Genomic DNA, 18,290 nt, shown 5'->3' with positions numbered 1-18,290 from the left:
CTATTCAGTGAAGGACCTGAACAGCCTAGGAAGAAAAGGGAGAAGACAAAATCAAGCTACAGTGATTTGGTAATAATGCTGTCTTGCTCCATTCCCAAAGCAAAACCAACAGAAAGCTAGCTACTAAACAGTGCCAACTCAAACTGCTTGAGAAGTCACTCAATTTAGGAATTACCAAAAAATTCCAATCTGAAATATACACCATTTTCAGATGCATTCCATAGGATTCAAATGTATACAATCATACCTGAGCAAAATGGCTCATCACACCTGTTAGTAATAAACATACCGCTGGAAAAGGTACATTCCACATCACTTTCCCTCCCTCTTCTTACCTTGTGGGAATTATTTAGTCCTACACCAGTTGCTGCTGGTACCTGTCCCACTAAGAGCTGCTGCTCTGCTGGTCTCTGAGAAGAATGGGATAGAGGAGGACGGTTAGCTCTATGTGAACGCTGAAGGGTAGTGACAAGGTCAGCAGAAGACAGAGGCTGTCCAACCATATCCCAGTTAGTTTCCCTGGTATTTGTTTCACTTGGTGCTGGAGTATGCATGTAAGCTGTTGGAGCAGAAGTGGCTTTGTCTACAGGGTCCCCAGGAGGAGGGTGGATTTTGTCCACAGGCAAACCGACAGTTGGGGTTACCTTTTCTTCAGGTTCTGAGGAAAATTGTGATTTATCTGTGGATGTATCCAAAGGAGAAAGAAGGTCTTCACTGGAAAAGTGGATATGAGGTTCATCTTGGTTCCCAAAAGAAACAGTTCGAATATTGGTCTTCCCTGGATTTTCATGCAAATGAACAAGACTATCAGTCTTGTCAGAATCATCTAATGTTGCCATGGGAATTTCAACCTTTTCTGGGTCTCCAGAAAAACAGGTTGTGTGGGCCTGATTCACTGGTGAAGCAACTGAGTGGTATGGCTGCTCCTCAGATTCAACTGGAACTGACTTGGCGTGATCCTCAGTCACTGCTATACCCAGCTTAAGCTGATCATGGTTTCCAGATGGAGTGTTTTGGAGGTGGAGCTGTTCTGATGGCATACTAGAATGGAAACAGGTCTTATCTAAAGGAAAACTACTAAAAGAACTGGATTGTTTATCTTCTGGTATTGCTGCTGTAGTGTCTTCATAATTTGAACAAGCAGCATGTGAATTCCCTGGTTTCTTCAATGACTGAGTTGAAGCTTGCTGGGCAGACTCGGCCAATGCTAAGGCCAACATACGTGCGGCATTTTTTGGAGGTGGTGGTGGTGGGATAAGAGACACTGAACTGACAGGAACGAGATCCTGAGGGGAGTCATGGGCAACTGCTCCTAGTAGGAAATTGGAAAAAAAAATAAGAGTGAAAAGGTAGTCTATGTTATCCTGCATAGACAACAAAATATTCCCCTCTGACCAAAAAAACAAAAAACAAAACTATGAGCTTTCCACATCTCATCACAGCCATCCTTGATCTTCTGTCCCACATGCAAAAGCTGTAGAAAATACAGCTTGTTCAGAAGGAAAACTAAAATTGTCCAGAGGTCTCAATTTCCTCTTGGATTCTACAGAGACAGAAAGCAGAGAAGGCAAATACCTCCCCTGGCTTGAAAAAGAATAATCAGAAAACAAATTTTGGGGCTCTCAAAGTCCCTTCAGATGCTGGAAAATTGTTACTAAAAAGTCTAATACCTGAATCAAGAACTACAAAGTTGTGCAAAAATTATCCTTGAATTTTAACTGTCCAAAGACACAAACACAACTTTGAGGCCTTGATGAGAGGCTATTGGCTCTCAGGAGTTTTATTAGGAGCAACACCCTGAAAAGCAAGCTCTCTGAAGTTTATTTCCCTTTTTTATTTTTAAAGGCATAGGTGGCATAATGTATTGTAGGTCTCTTTGAACTTAAAGAAAGAATGGAGGAAAACCAACAATACCTGTCTGAGCCTGTCCAGAAGGTACAGCCTTATTTTGGCCGCTGGAGATGACCTGTTCCACTTTCCCAGGCAATTCTACTGCCTCAGCAGCTGCCTGGTCCAAGGGGTGGACTTCAGGCTGGCATACTTCTCGGGAATCTGTCTCATTTGTTTTCATCATTGTTACCTGAGTGGGGGACCTATTAATGATGTCACTTTCAAAGCCCTTACTCCAGGTTGGGGAAGATACATTCTGTGATGCTGAGTTTGGAACTGTGCCAATGACTTCAGACACTCGACTAGGAACAGTCACAGAGATTGGCTCTGATATGTTGATAGAGGGTGATTTACTTAATTTCCGTCCTATTTTTGGAGAAAAAGCATAAACAACCTTCTCTGTGAATGAGGATGGCTTGGATGCTTTGTCTTCAGTTGGGCTTAAGTCCAGGGTAAAGAATGGACTTAATTTCTCCTGAAGTGGAGAGACAGGTTCAGAGCTGGTAGTACTGCCAGGAGTATGAGACTGACTTCCTGCCTCTCCTTCCTTTTTACTTGTGCTTGGCTTGTCCTTGGAAAATCCCATGGAATCTAAGATGGAGGCAGTACTTTCCAAGCACTCTGATTCAGCCTTGGGAGGACTACACTGAAATGACATGGGATCAAAATCCAGGCTGGCTACTCCAATGTCTGGTGGGCTTAAGTCAACATCCTCAGTCAAATGAGGAGACATGAGGGCTGGAATATGTAAGAGTCCTTCTTCCTCTTCACTTTCATTGTCATGGGGTAGATTATCATAGGAATTACATCGGTTTCCCAGCATTTCTCCATTAAAAGAGGCAGATAATGCATCACTGCTAGACCGCGGTCTCCTGGGTCGGAAAAGTTTTGAATCACCTGGTAATAAATAATAATATCCAATAATTAATGTCACAGATATACACTATCAGGAGTAGTCATCTACCAACCAAAATGATTTTGCTAAAAGAAGGAAAAAATATGTCCCATTTTTCTTTCTGATTATAGCCGGTGAATACATATAGACCATGTAGTACTGAAAGAATATAATCCAAAAAGCAAATATGGAATACCAAACAACTGCAGATTTGAGATGAGCAAGACGAGGCAGGAAGGTAACATTTGATGGATGTGGTAAGAGCTGGACAAAAAACTCCTGGGTTTTATTGCTAATTTTACCACTGACTCAATTTGTGACCTTGAGCAAGTTCCCTTTTTTCTTTATGCCTCAGGCCAACTAATCACTCACCTCACATGGAAATGTGAGGAGCTAAGTACAAAGATACAATTTTTGTACATAATAATTTTCAAACACATATAATCACAACAAAACTTTTTCTCCCTTTTTTTTCACATATTAGGATTGGAGGTGTTTTATATTGAAGTCAATAAAATATTACTTTATTTTGGAGGGGAAAAGGAACAAGAAAAGGTCTAAAACCCTGATTTATGCTCTTAAACCTTAAATTCCCTAAACACAGACCTTTACTGGTATTGAATTCTTTAAAACAACATTGTAGAAAGGATAAATGATATTAACTTCAGCTTATAGAACTGATTCTATATTGATGCAACAGAGACTCTGAACCTACACCTCCAGAGAGGCTACTTTCCTCATTTATTAAACAAACAAACAAACAAACAATATATCTATCCATCTATAGTAGGTTAACTGGAGCATTCATTCTTACCATCAACTGCATGAAGAGAAGTAAGAGACTCTTCACTTTTAGCTGAACGAAGAGTTCCTTCTGTCCTGCTCCCTAAAGAATCAAAACCAAAGCATGTTTTTATTATTCATTATCTACATATCTTTCATAAAATGGAACATCATTTTTTTTATTTACATGGTTTTAAATTAATGAATGTCAAGCTCATTTGGTAGTTTTTCATATGTTCAATTTAGCATATTGTTTAATACTATCTTATATTGTTGTGTATTTACTTTATACTTATACATTTTATCTTTCTAAAAGACTTTATCATTTCTAAAGGACAAGAACTATTTCTTTTCTGTCTCTCAAACCAGTGGTACAAAAAAGCAGTCACCAAGGTTTGTGTGCTTAGAATTGTTTTTCTAGTGATGCTTTTATACTGATCCATTTAAATATTTTTACCAATGAGCCAATTAGCCACAAAGATATATATATATATTTTTAGAAGTTAATGTTATATAACTAAAAAAGTTTATGCAATTAGATATCACATTAGATATCATATTCTATAAAATCCAAAGATAGGCTAAGTACTAAGGTATTCTTCAAAACACAAAGATGTCATTCACTACAAAAAAAAGTATTAAAATTAATGCAAAGTATTCAAAAGTTATATATATCCAATTATAAATGTTATATATTAATACAATTTGTGTAAAACAATTTCCTTTGTGTCTCTCTTTGAATTATATTACTGCTAGTTTTTAGAGTAACTTCTGTATAAATAGTCCAAGATGTTATAATAGAAGATCTGAACTATATTTAAAATGTATATGACATTTATATTGTGTGATGTGTTCAGATAATATGCTATTGAATATATACCCAGAAGAAACAAATTTTTTACATTGTGTGTTCCTAATCTCTAAATGTACATATTCCCAATTTGAGTACATTTACTTATAATTGCATACATTATCAAACTTCCAATAAATTAGAACATTTTAAAATATAAGACAAAATGAAATAATATTTGGTCTTAGAGTTAACAGAGATCCACAGGAGTTTTTTGAATAAGGGAGTAACAAAATCAGATATGCTTTAAGAATATCTTAGCTATGTGGATAATGAATTACAGATGGGACAGAACTGAGGTAGGTAGATCAAATAGGCTATAACAGTAAACCACCAGGGGGAGGCAATGAGGGCCTGAACTAACTGGTGGCTGTGTTAGTAGAGAGAAAGGGACAGAGGTCAGAAATATTGCAGGGAGAAACAATAAGATCTGGTAAATGAATGTGTAGGTAAGCTAAGGATGACACTAAGTTTGCAAAGCTGGATGACTGGCAGTATTCTTAATAATAACAGGAAAATTCAAAGATAATACAATGAGATCTACAAATTGAGAATACAATCCATCTATCTAAAACCAAAAGGCTAACCCTTAAACTATACTACCTTAAAAGCAAAAGAGAGAGAGAGCATAGGATTCTTCCTCAGAATCACCCTGCAGTCATGCAGAGCCCGCTTGTTGAAGAGTGCCTGCTACAGCTATGAGATAAACTGGGGACAGAGTAGTAAGGAATTTTGACTATACATCTACTGCAGGTGCTAGTTAAATCATAACAGTTCCCTGGGGCCAATGACAGGAGAGAGCTGTGTGAGAGACAGATAATGTTTATCAAGAATGCAATGTAGTTGTGTTAGACCCCAAATCACAATTTGCCAACATCGAGACAAGAGAAAGAATTCATCTTATAACATTCTAATTAGTTAATAAAATATTCACTGGGGTTATGCCACGTGTCGCCTTGTGATAAGGTCACAGTCCTTATTCTGAAGAGCACTGACCTTGAGTAAAGAAGAAAAATTCTGATGTGAGCTCCAGTGGAGAGCACTCACCTTTCAGAGCCATTGCTTTCATCTCTGAAGGCTCACTCTCATTACGCTGAAGTTTCCGTTTAGAAACAGATGATGATTTCCCTAAATTGAAAAAGGAACGCCAACTGCCCACAGGAGATTTCTTCATTTTATTTGGGGGTCTTTTTCTAAGATAATGAAGAGAAAAATATCAATGCCAAGATACCCAAGAACCAAATTATTACAAGAAAATAAGAAACATGGGAAATACAAGAAGCTTGGAAAATGTTAAACTGAAATAGTTTTATATATTATTTAGCATACCATGAAGTTAACATTTATCAAGCAAATCAGATAACTGAATAGTACTAAACAACTCCATGTGACAACACTATAATTTTGTAGAATCACAGATTCAGAGCTATCTGAAATCTTAGAGAGCATTCTAAGTCCAACTCGCTTATTAAGTGAGGTTAAGAAAAGTATAGGGACTTATTCATGGTCAAAGAAAATCACTAAGTTAGAGTTTGAACCCAGGTCCTCTTGATTAAAAACCTATTTCTCACTACACTAAACCACACTGCTTCATATTGATTTATTTTCTTTTTAATGTTGACAACAAATGACCTTATCTAAAAATGGAATAGGAAATATTTAGGAAAGAGAAATTTTAGGTTCTACATACATGCCCTCTTTACATACATACACCTCTTTAAAGAAGGCTGCAGAACTTATATTTGATGGGGAATTTTTCATTATATACATGAAGAGATAAACATAGGAAAAAAGAATATGTAACAAAGAACAATGTTACTATCAAATAAGGTTACAAATCAAAAGTATTCATATATACACATGATTACATATATGCACACACATGTATGTGTCTATGTGTATAACAAAACAGAAATATGCATGCAGCAGAAAATCAAAATAATAAGAGTTAAGAAAAACTGGAATGTCTTAAAATAGAGGAGTGTTTAAAAGAATGGCATGTTATTTTCCCTAACAATAAAGCAAGCAAAGAGCTAGACTGCCATGTATGACGTAGAATATAAAGACAAACAAAGGTAGAAAAATGACAACGGGAGGTATGGCAATATAGACAATTAGGCAAAAAAGCAAAATAGGTGAAATCAAGGTCAGAGGTATTAGCTAGGGTAAAAAAAACTAGCATCTTATATATTTAAAGCAATCATTGTTAGTATCAGGATTCAAAAATCTGAGATATTTTGGTAAAGAAAATTATCTATGGCTTACTTTCATGTTTAAGAAATGTTATCATAGTTACATAACTGAAATGGGGGAAGAAAGCCTAAAATATGGGGAATACTGATCCTAAGAAAACACATTGGTTCTGCTTAATCTAAAAATGACTATCTCCTTCATGGGTATAGAGCTAGACTCTAGTGATCTATATCTAAATTAAAACACGATAGGAAAGACTTTCAATCAGAGCTTTCAAATCTATTATGCTTTAATTTACAAGTAAAATTAAGTAAAGAGATTAACTGGCCTCAGAAGTCTTTTCCAACTCTGAAAAGAAAAAGATAGTGCAGTTGCTGCAATTACTTTGTCGAACCACAGAATTTTAGGACAGATAGGGACTTTACAGGTAATCATAAATAATATAAATGATATTAGATAATATAGAGATAATTATAAACATATAAAAAGATATAATTTAATATGACATATAGATCTACATATCTAGATCTATCTACCTATAATCCACACATCTATATAATATATAAATAATATAAGATCTGTTCTAAAGCTAGTCAGTGCTCATACCCAAGCATTTTTTTCTAAAAGTAAATTGTTACACCTCATCATTAAACACAAAACTAAAACAAATCTTTCTCTGTGTGTGTGTGTGTTCATGTATGTGTATGTGTGTGTGTGTATATATATATATATATATATATATATATATACACACACACACACATACATACATACATATCAGATATAAAATTAACTTATGTACAGTAGAAATTTAATATTCAAGAATTATCCCTGTAGAAACTTTTTAAAAATAAATTATTTTCAATTACATGAAGCTGCTTATTAAAATGACCCATTTTATTTACCCAATCACAGAATTTCAAGTTGAAAGGGATCTCAGGGTCTTCAAATTCAATCCATATATGAACAAAACTCTCCTCTGGAACATACCTGACAAGAGGTCACACACCTTTGATTCAAAAACTCCAAAGAGTTGAATCCACTACCATCCAAGGTGTCCCTCACTATTGTCTTGTATACCATGTCATACCAAGCAAAAAGACTATTCTGGCACTTTCGTTTGGTTACAACACTGAAATACAGGATTAAAACCTGAATCTGAATGAAAATCAGTTACTTCACCTTTCAAGAGGAAATTCAATTATAGTGTGGAATTTTCCTTGAAGTGCAGCAGGCCCTTCTCCCACTTCAATATATTTATTGTCAGGCACAGTTGGAGAATTGACCTGAGCTTGTGTTCGTGCCTGGGCTTCCTCCAATGTTAGCAGTTTGGTGGATGGAGAAGACACCAACAGGGACTTGGGCCTCGAAAGAGAAGCTGCAAGTATAAAAGCCAAGTTAAACTAGTACAGGAAAAAGGTAGATGTGTATTTAACAAAAATATTTAGACAGTTTTCTGTGTCCTGCTCTAAAAATATCCAGAATACCACCTCAATTCAAGAAATATTTGTTAAACATCTACAATAGACTACATTGTGCTAGGCACTAGAAGTTCCCAGGTAAAAAAGTCCTTTGTCTCAAGAAAAGTATACTCTAGTCGAGGAGTGGGATGAATCATGTACAAAAATAACTAAAAAAACTCGTTAGAAAATCATTAAGAACATAAGATAGGCCAGAATGCATGATATTCAAGTAGAGGATAATAACTTCTAATGGACAAGGGGAAGAGAAACTAGGGAAAACATGAATGAACCAAAGTAAAAACCTTTATTAAGTACTGATTATGTACAAAACATTAAGCACTAGAGTAAAACAACATGGAGTTAACAGGTATTATCACAGAAGAGATTCCACCAGATCTGACTATAAAAAGAGAACAAGGATTCTAGTGAGCAGAAAAGAACCTGGGTTGGAATAGTCTGCTACAAGACAGGGAGATGCTATGGTCAGTCACTAACAGGAAACAGGAGAACAAAACGTGGATACGCAAGTAATCCAATTGGACAGTGTAAAAATAATGTGAAATAAGGTTGAAAAGGTGAAAGATGAGGCACGAAGTTGGAGATTATTTCCATAGTTCATGGTAATGTCCATTACCAATGAGGGCCTCAATTATAATTAGGACAAGAGTGGAAAGAAGGGAAGATGAAAGAAATAATTTATGGATACTGATTTAGTGTGGGATGCAGAAGAGAGGAATATAGAAAGAATGACTCCCTGATTCAGAAAACGGTGGTGCTACCAACAAAAATTTGGGAAATTAACAGGATGAGATTTTCAGGGAAGATGAGATAAATTCAACTTTTAATATCTTTATTAGCATGTCATCACTGAAAAAACTATTTTCAATATAATTTGGTAAAAAGCTACATTACTAAAAAAGACTACCATGTGTTTAAGGCTGACAGGTTCCCCCTGCATGTGGTATTTTCTTTATTCACAATAAATGGCCATGGTATGGTATTTCCTCTGCAAAATGAATTTTAAAATTGTCTAACATCATCTCTTTATATTCATACAGCAGGGAAAACTAATTTTCCCATTTTCATGCTTTTAGAAGTTACTTTTACAGAGAGAAATGTGAATCAATATGTGCTTACTCATACCTGCCCCATCCTGAATGACTGCACTAATTTTGCAGCTGAAGAGAACATCCACATGATTAAGAATGAATTCAACTACTACTGACTGAATTCTCACTTCCATGAAGGCAGCTGTTCCACTGAAGCAGGCAGATTCTATCTGTTTTGATCTATGAAGTAAAATGAATTACAATTAGAAATTTTAAAAGGTAAACAGACACTGGGATGTGAATCACTAAATCACCGAATTCTAAAGTTGAAGGAAACTTAAGTGATTCTGAGATATGTCAGCCAAATTCCTCATTTTACAGAGAAAGAAACTGAGATGCAGAGTAAGTGACTTTCCTGTGGTCACAATGCTATAAACTACTTTTAATTCTTTAAATCAAACATTCATATGTTTAAATTTAAATTATTTCATAATAAACATTTATTAAGCACCTGTTATGTGGCAGCACAGAGGTCTGCATTGGAATCTAACCGAGTATTAAGTGTTTCAATGAAAAATTATTTAATGAAATTCATGATAAAAAATTATAATTTTTCATCTTAAAATCTTCCTTAAAAAGTAATATTATAATAAATGTAATATTTATGACAAGTTTACTGAACACAGAAAGTACAGATTACCTTAGAAGATTTGGAGCCCAAACAATTGCTAGGTTCTTGGCGTGCATATTTGTGATGGAACAATAGTCAGCTAGAAGGGACAAGTGTCTCATTAAGAACTCCAGTGTTCTGGAAAATGAAACAAACACACAAAAATCTGTGAGCAGACAGAAAATATTCCTCAATTAGCATTTCATTCCACAACTTTGTCAGCAGAGGAGTCCTATTAGTTAAAGTCTATTTCTTCAATAATAAAAAGGAAATCAAAAACAACTTAAAAAAAAAAAAGAAAACTTTGCAATCAATTAATTTTATCTTATCATATAAGTGGGAAAAGGGAGTTGTAGAGACTGATTGTAGTTACTGCAAATACTAAAAACTAAAAAAAGCTAATAAAGAAAGAACTGAGGAAGTTTGATCCACATAGAACCAATGTTTTGAAAACCATTTATTCTGACATTCTCTGACTATATATAACTGGTTTAATTACAATCAGTCAAGAACAACTACCTAGAAAAAGAGCACCAATCAGGTGTCCCAAAGTCACAGAAACTACCCTTCCCTCCCTGTTGCTAATAAGTAAGATTTCTTTCTTCTTCCTCTTGGGTCAGCAAATACTTGGCATTATGCTTTTGTTATCATTCAGTCTTTTTACTGTCATGTCTAACATGATCCCATTTGGGGTTTTCTTGGCAGAGATCTAGAGAGGTTTGCTATTTCCTTCTCTGGTTTATTTTTACAGAGGAGGAAACTGAATTAAATAGGGTTAAGTGACTTGTTCAGAGTCACACAGCTGGCAGATATGACCTCAGGAAGAGGAATCTTCTTAACTCCAGGTCTTGATACTTTATCCATTGTGCTCCCTAGCTATCCAAGACTACTTCTCTCTCTGCTTTCACTTTGGCTCCAGTGGTTCAAAGGGCAGGTCTGAAAGTGACAAAGGGAAGAGGTCTCTTGCCTTAGAGACCTCATCTCTCACCACTACTTTTGGAGACCATATCCTAGGGCTAAGAAGTTACTTCAGTTATCTAAAAGCCAAGAAGTCCTCATCTAATTGCAGGGGAAATTGAGGTGGGGAGCAAGGAAGAGAGATACATTTCTGGCTTCCTTAGATGGAAAAAAGGAATAAGTTTTCTCATAAGTGGTGGTCAGGTTCAATAGTATTATGATCTGTACAGTACTAGTAATAGGAAATTCCACATATAGGATTGTAAATAGTTTGATGGACTTGGGTTCAAACTGAGACACAGGCTGTGTGCCCATAGATTAATAACAACTTCACTGAATCTGTTTCTTCAACTATGAAATGGGAATAACAGTGCTTAACGTATAGGGCTGTTGTGAAATAATTTCAAATGAAATAATGTGTATCAAGCACTTTTCAAGCCTTAAAACAAACACAGAGATATGCACTATTGCTCTACTAACTTATTCTCATTAAAGATAAAATGGGCTCTTTTGGCCTAGGCAAAGCAATCTAAACTATTATTGTCACATCGTTCCTAGGGGAAAGACCCTTGGTATTTCAAACAACAGAGTGCCATGCGAACTGTTTTAGTAAATTGGAAACCACTTAAATTAAAAAACAAACAAATAAGCAAACAAAAATAAACCCTGGCTCACAGAACTGGAAGGACTCCTATGGCCTTATCTTATCATTTTATACAAGAGAACAGGAGGCACAGATAACATGACTGGCTCATATTCACTCAGAGTCAGAAGCAAAGTGGGGATTTAAACTCTTCTGAATCCACCACCACTTAGGTAAACATCTCTCTGGCAAGAAAGCATTTTTGGTCATTTGATTAACCTGTCAAATTATACCAATAAAATACCAATTTATTTTCTGCACACAGCAGACATATGAACTACAGATTAATTAAAATTCTCTCCTCCATCAAGAGCTAACTGGGTTTCTAAACACCCTAAGCAAAAGTCAAGAAGAAAGTAGTGGATTTCAATATCCATTAGAGGGAAGCATATTCAGAAATTTGAGGAAAGGAGTTATTTTCTCAAAACCCAAGAGCCTATCCTTTGTACAATTTTATCCAATATTTTTCTTTTTTAAAAAAATAACCTTACATCCATTAAGATAAAGTACCCAGAACCTTAGTTACTGAGGTATTTGGTGAAGTTCCATCTTCTTCAGCTTAAGCAGGTGATGTCAGTGAAATATTTCATTTTATCCAGGAACAGTAATTTAGCTCCTGGTTCTTAGAGATATCTAAATTATAGGCCTTTTCTCATGTTAAAGATAATGAGAAGGGGGCAAATAAACAGTGTATTACTATTCTGAAATTCAGAGAAGGTACTGCTTCATATATCTAAGTCTTCAAAGAAGGAGTGTAGATTTCATAAGAATCTAGAAACTGACCCTAAGAGAAATAATAATTCTGTCTTTCTTGATACTTCATTATTAGAAAATGATATATTTTTTTCTAATACTCTATTATTTGATTCTCACAAAACCCACTGGTGCTGGGATTATTATTCATATTTTTCAAATAAAAAAAAAACTATGGCTTATAGAGAATTTAAACCAAGCTCTTCATTAAGCTAAATCTTTGCTGTGTGAGTGGGGCTTCTAGTTAGAAGATTAGACAGATTGTAGGACCAGAGACTTAGAATGGGAAGAAACCTCAAAAATCAGAGTCTAACCCCCTCATTTTACATTTGAAAAGTGACTTGTACAAGGTCAAATAGATGATAATAGTGGCAGAGCTGACATTTGACCTCAGGTCTTCCTGACTTCACATCCTAAATCCTTTCCATTGAACTCTGCCTCCATAGGATTGGGAGACTTAATTTTGCAGACTAAAGAGATTTTTTTTCTGTGACAAAACCACTTTGGAAATCTATTTTGCAAGACTGCATTAATTTGCTGGGTGTGGTAACACATGCCTGTAATCTGAGCTACAAAACGGCTGAGGCTGTCAGATCTCTAGAGCTCAGGAATTCTGAGCTGCAAGTGGTCTGTATCAATTGAGCATCTGAACTAAGTTTGGCATCAGTCTAGTGAGGTCTTAGGAATGAAGAGGCCATAGAGTTGTCTAAGGAGGGATGAACTGGGCCAAGATGGGATCAAATTATTTTCTTTGGATAATTAATAAAGTGGTTACAATAGAGAACTTAAAATATTCTAAATCTTAGCAGCAACAGGAGCTGACCAGTTTGACTTGAATAAAGACTGCATGAAGGAGTGAAAAAAGATAGGGAGTGAACCTGCGATTCCATTAACAAAGAAATTCAATTAAAGAAAAAATACAATTTTTTTTGCTATACAAATAAAAGAGTTTAGTACAGTATATAAATATATTAACTTCAATTTCTTAGGTTAGTTGTTTATTATGTTCCAGACACTGAACAAAAAACCTTACTGTTTTCTTATCGTCTAATGAGGGAGATAATAATATGCAAATAGGTATATAATGGAGGTGTACAGAGTTAAGGAACTGTTGATGGACAAGAGGCTATCTCACTACTACAGTATGTTATAAGGATCTCCTCTTTACTCCCAAAGAAAATGAAGCCTAACATATATGTGCTTGATATGTAATAACAGGAGTCAGACTTGGGGAAACAAGGCCATATATCCCCCAGATACAGTCTGTTGCAAATGTCTACTGACTTCCTTTCTGGGGAGGTTTTTTTTTTTTCTCCTGGGGAGAAAGCTATATAAGTCTCATTTAATGAAAGCTAGAGAACTTGGAAGCTGAGTGTCAGAGGCAGGATTCTATCAGGCTTTTATACACTTCAAGATCTCCAACAAAAATATTGGTTATTTGGATTTTACTGCCTATTGCTGTATCACTTATCTCAGGGATGATGTGACGTGTTGCTAAATAGGCTACATTCCTGCTGACAAGCCTAGCAAAGTTACACTGACTCTTTCTAAACATATCTAAATGAATAGCAAAATCTCTCAACTATTTCTTCCTTATGTGGTCTCTTTCTTGTAGCAGGTAATGCAGGAAACTTGGTAGGAATAATCAGGAGGCCTGAGAAGGAAGCAGAATAAACACTGCCACATCTTAAAGAAATGACATAAAAAGTCACTTAAATACTTTGTGCCTCAATTTCCCTCATATAAAAAATAAATAGATATAAAAATGACTTGATGGTCCACTAAGTCTCTGTTCCTATGAAGTCACTTCAAAGGGGAAAGCATTAGGCTATTGAAAAAGATGGGATTTGATAAAGGGTTTGTGAAGGAAGGGGCAGTAGTTGAAAAGACGGCATTCAAGGTACAGGCATGTAGGTGGGAGATGGGACTATTGTGTATGAGGAAATAGCAAGCTGCCCACTATGGCTGGATGACTGAGTTCATGGCAGGCAAAACTAGGCAAGAGAAGACTAAAACAGAAAGAAGATAGGCTGTAGAGAGCTTGAGAGCCAAACGGAGGAGTTTATGCTTACCCCCAGAAGGAAGGAAATAAAATTTATATAGCCTTCCATAATGCCAGGTGCTGTTCTAAGACTAGAACCTAGAGGTAATAGGGAGTCACTGGAGTTTAATGAATAAGTGAAATGATCAGACATACACATTAGGAAAATACTTTGCCAGCTGTGCAGAAGATAGAGCAAAGAAAGACTCAAGAGTCCAATTAAAAGGCTATTGGTGAGTCATTGATGACAGATGTGCAGTCAACAGTAGTATAACCATATGAGATAAAGTACAGCAAAACCATAAGATCTGGCAACTGGCCTGATATGTGAAGAGAATGGTAAATATAGAGTTGAGGGTGGATGCTGAGATTATGAATCTGGTACCCTCCACAGTAACAGGGAAGTTTGGGAGAAGGGTGAGTCTGAGCAGTAAATGATTTTATTTTGGACAGAAAGAGTTTATGATGTCTTTGTGGCATCCAGTTTAAATGTCCAATAGGCAACTAGTGATATGTGACTAGAACTCTGGAGAAAGAAGAAGGATGGATATAGAGATCTAGGAATCAGTTATTTAGAGATTACAATTAAATCTGCAAGAACTAATGAGGTCATTAAGAGAGTACTGAGAAAAAAAAGGAGGGGCCACTGACAGTGGCATGGATGAAGATTCAGTAAAGGAGTTTAAGAAAGAATGGTCAGTTATGTGGGGAGGGTGGTACAAAAGACTGAGGTCACAAAAAACCCAAGAGAATATATCCAATTCCCTCAAGTGACTAACAGTGTCAAATGTGGCAATGACTCCACATGTGGAATGGGAAACGGCCATTACATTTAACAATTAATAATTGATAACTTTGGAGCAAGCAATTTCAATTGAATGATAAGGAGGGGGAGCCATGTGGCAGAGTAAAGGTGGGAACTTGCCTAACTTTCTCCCAAACAGCCCCAAATTCCTTTAAATGACTCTAAATAAATTTTAGAGCAACAGAACACCATAAAAGAGGGAGTAGAACATTTTCGAGCCAAAGGTAACTTAGAAACTCAGCAGAAAAGGTCGTGAGACTAGGGTGGGAGTCCAGCGTGCAGTCCTGGTGCAAACCTTGCCAAAGCAGCCTCGGCGTTGGCCCTAACCCCAGGATCAGCAAAGCAGGACCTCTGAATCAGCAGCAGTACTGGAGGCTTCTAGACCTCTCAGGCCAGAGACACCAAAGAAGACCTGGAAGGTCAGCAGAAAAGGTCTGTGGGACCAGAGTGAGAGCCCTATTGCAATCTGGGAGCTGGCCTTTGCCAGCGCAGCTCAGGCCCAGCCCCAGCATCAACAAGATGGGACTTCTGAATCAGATGCAGTACTGGTGGCTTCTGGACCTTTTGGCCCTAGGAGGACCTGGAAGGTCAGTAGAGAGGGTCTATGGAATGGGGTGGGAATTGGGCCTCTAGTCCCAGCAAAGGCCAGGCCGGCCAACCCCAAGCCTGGGCATCAACAATACAGAACTCTGTTGCTTTAGCACACTAGATCTTACAGATACAGTGGAATGGGAACACTCCTAACATTTCCAGGGCAGAAAAATGGGTTTGTGGTTAGGTCCCTAGAAGGATTTCTGAAAACAGCTGCACAAAACCACTGAAGGGTATGAGTTGAATATCTTGATAATATCTTTTTAAAAATGATAAACTTAAGGATTCCTTAAGAGAGGAATGTAATGGGAGAAAAGGAAAAGGGGAAGTAGAATGGTTCAAATTATATGCCATAAAAAAGAAGGAAGAAAAAGCCTTTACAGTGGAGAAGAAGGGGTGGAGAGAAGGAATAGGTGAACCTTACTCTCATCAGAGCTCAAGAGGAAAAAACACATACACTCAATATGGACATAGAAATCTGCAGGATTCCTGCAGGAAAATAGAAGGTGAATGGGAAATGGGAAGGGAGGGAGGTGATAAAAGAGAGGACATACTGGGGGAGGGTATGGCCAGCAGCAAAATGCTTTTGAGAAGGAACAGGGTAAAAGCAGAGAAAAAATAGAATAATTGAAAGGGGGAAATACAGTTAGTATTAGTAATTGTAAAAAGAATTTTGAAGCAAATTTCTGTGATAAGACCTTATTTCTCAAACATAAAGGGAAGTGAGTCAAATTTATTAAAAAAATAAGAGCTGTACCCCAATTGATAATGATCAAAAGATATAATCTATGCAAAAAAGGCTAAATTCATGCATATCCTCTGACCTAACAATCCCATTATTAGACATGAATACCAAAAGAAATTTTTTTAAAAAAGGAAGAGAAGGAAAATGTAGAAAAATATTTGTAGCAGCTTTCAGGGAAAGAAATGAAAATTGAGGGGATGCCTATCAATTGGGAAATAGCTGAATAAACTGTGGTGTGTGATTGTCATGGAATCCTATTGTTCTGTGGGAAGTGATGAGCAGGATGTTCTTGGGGAAAATCTCCATGAATTCAAGGAAAATGAAAAGTATTGTATACAAAGTAATAACATTCTGGAATGATCAGCTATAAAAGACTTTACTTTTTTACTTTTTTTTTTTTTTTTTTAATAAAAGACTACTCTGAAGGACTTATGATGAAAAATGCTATCCATACCCAGAGAAGGAAATTGTATCTAAGTACAGATTGGATTATACTTTCTCTGTTTTTTAAACTTCATTTTTCTTGAGAGATTTCTTTTTTAGGGTGGAAAAGATCTATGTTTACTTTCACAACATGGCTTTTATGGAAATGTTTTGAATAATTTCACATGTGATTTCTTAATGGGGGTTGGGAGTGGGAATAAGGGAGAGAATCTAGAATTCAAAAGTTTAAAGAAATATTTAAAAAATGTTTCAAATGTAATTGTGGAAAATATTAAGTAAATAAGAAAAGTGAAAAAAAATTAAAAATGAAGCTAAACTTCAAAAAAGATTAGAATCAAGTGAAAAAAAGAAGTACAAGGCATCCAGTCAAGATGGCTTTTGCAAAGGATATTTAATTGACAAGGAGAAGAGAGAGGTATGGTGAAAGCTAGTGGAAGAGAGAGGTATGGTGAAAGCTAGTGAGGTTGATCAACTGAAAAGGAGGTTGTTTTTGTTTTTGTTTTGTTTTAGGATAGGGAGACTTGGGAATATCTGAAGTTGCAAGGAAGGAATCGATAGGGAGAGACTAAAAATTAGGGTGAGTGGAAGATGATAGTAGAGATAATGTGCTAGAGAAGATGGTAGGGAATAGGAATCTTTCTTGGTAAAGAGAGTACTCCATAAGAAAGAAATAAGGAAAAAGAGAGTAGAGTATGATGTCAAAAGGATGTGAGATAAAGAAAATAGGAGAAAAAGGAGCTCTCTTAATGACAAGTCTCAGCTTTTTTGGCTGAAATATGAAAAAATTTGGGAAAACTGAGAATGTGGGAAGCAATGGCATGGAAAGTTTGAAACAGAAGAGAATGTCTTGAACAGCGCTACTCAAGTGAATGGGATAGTTAGTGAATTTATATCCAAGGAAGTGAATTTAATAACTACCATAAATATTTTATGTGAAATGACCAAGATTTGTAATTAACAAAATGTTAATTTTCTCTAATAAAGGTATAGTGAACTCAAGACTGAATAGACATGCTGATATAACAAAATTAAATGATATAAAATTTAAAAGGAAATTTTTAAAAAGAATTATCATAATAATCATAATAAAAAACTTATTTACAATCCAATCCCCCTAAAAATTATTTTTGGAATAAATTTAAAAAGCTTTCCAAGGAAATAGCCCAATTTTATATATCAATACATCTACTGCCTAATATTTTACATAAAACATAAGGCAAAACCTGTAATGTGGAGGGGGGAGTTGTTGGATGACATCATGAATTTTTATGAGTCGTTCTTCATCTGTTGCTGCAGAAACTGCATCCTGTAACACAAAGATAGAGAAATAGGTTTTGCTGGAAAAGAATTATTAATTGAAACTCTTTAAACTTAGTTTAGTTTTCAAATTGAGTTTTTTGACCCTGACACACTGATACACAACCTGTGTTTTTGTCCCTGATACACAACAAGTTACAAAGAAGATTTATATTTATATGATCACTGAAACTAATAGAATACAATCATAAAAGCTGGGTG

General features: G+C 35.9%; 1 protein-coding gene across 2 annotated transcripts in view; it reads right to left on the bottom strand.

Annotated features, from left to right (window-relative positions):
- ARHGAP32 (Rho GTPase activating protein 32) overlaps nucleotides 1–18,290 on the bottom strand; it is a 417,059-nt gene that overhangs the window by 7,439 nt on the left and 391,330 nt on the right. For both annotated transcript variants that reach the window (XM_051986687.1, XM_051986688.1), the window contains 8 exons: nucleotides 17,996–18,078; nucleotides 9,824–9,931; nucleotides 9,218–9,363; nucleotides 7,794–7,989; nucleotides 5,466–5,611; nucleotides 3,600–3,671; nucleotides 1,915–2,787; nucleotides 336–1,312 (listed from right to left, as the gene is read on the bottom strand). In XM_051986687.1, coding sequence (XP_051842647.1) covers nucleotides 336–1,312; nucleotides 1,915–2,787; nucleotides 3,600–3,671; nucleotides 5,466–5,611; nucleotides 7,794–7,989; nucleotides 9,218–9,363; nucleotides 9,824–9,931; nucleotides 17,996–18,078 — 2,601 coding nt within the window. The remainder of the gene's footprint in view (nucleotides 1–335; nucleotides 1,313–1,914; nucleotides 2,788–3,599; nucleotides 3,672–5,465; nucleotides 5,612–7,793; nucleotides 7,990–9,217; nucleotides 9,364–9,823; nucleotides 9,932–17,995; nucleotides 18,079–18,290) is intronic.

This window comes from Antechinus flavipes, chromosome 3, assembly GCF_016432865.1.
Source record: "Antechinus flavipes isolate AdamAnt ecotype Samford, QLD, Australia chromosome 3, AdamAnt_v2, whole genome shotgun sequence".
Taxonomy (NCBI): domain Eukaryota; kingdom Metazoa; phylum Chordata; class Mammalia; order Dasyuromorphia; family Dasyuridae; genus Antechinus; species Antechinus flavipes.
This window is presented reverse-complemented; position numbering and strand designations above follow the sequence as displayed.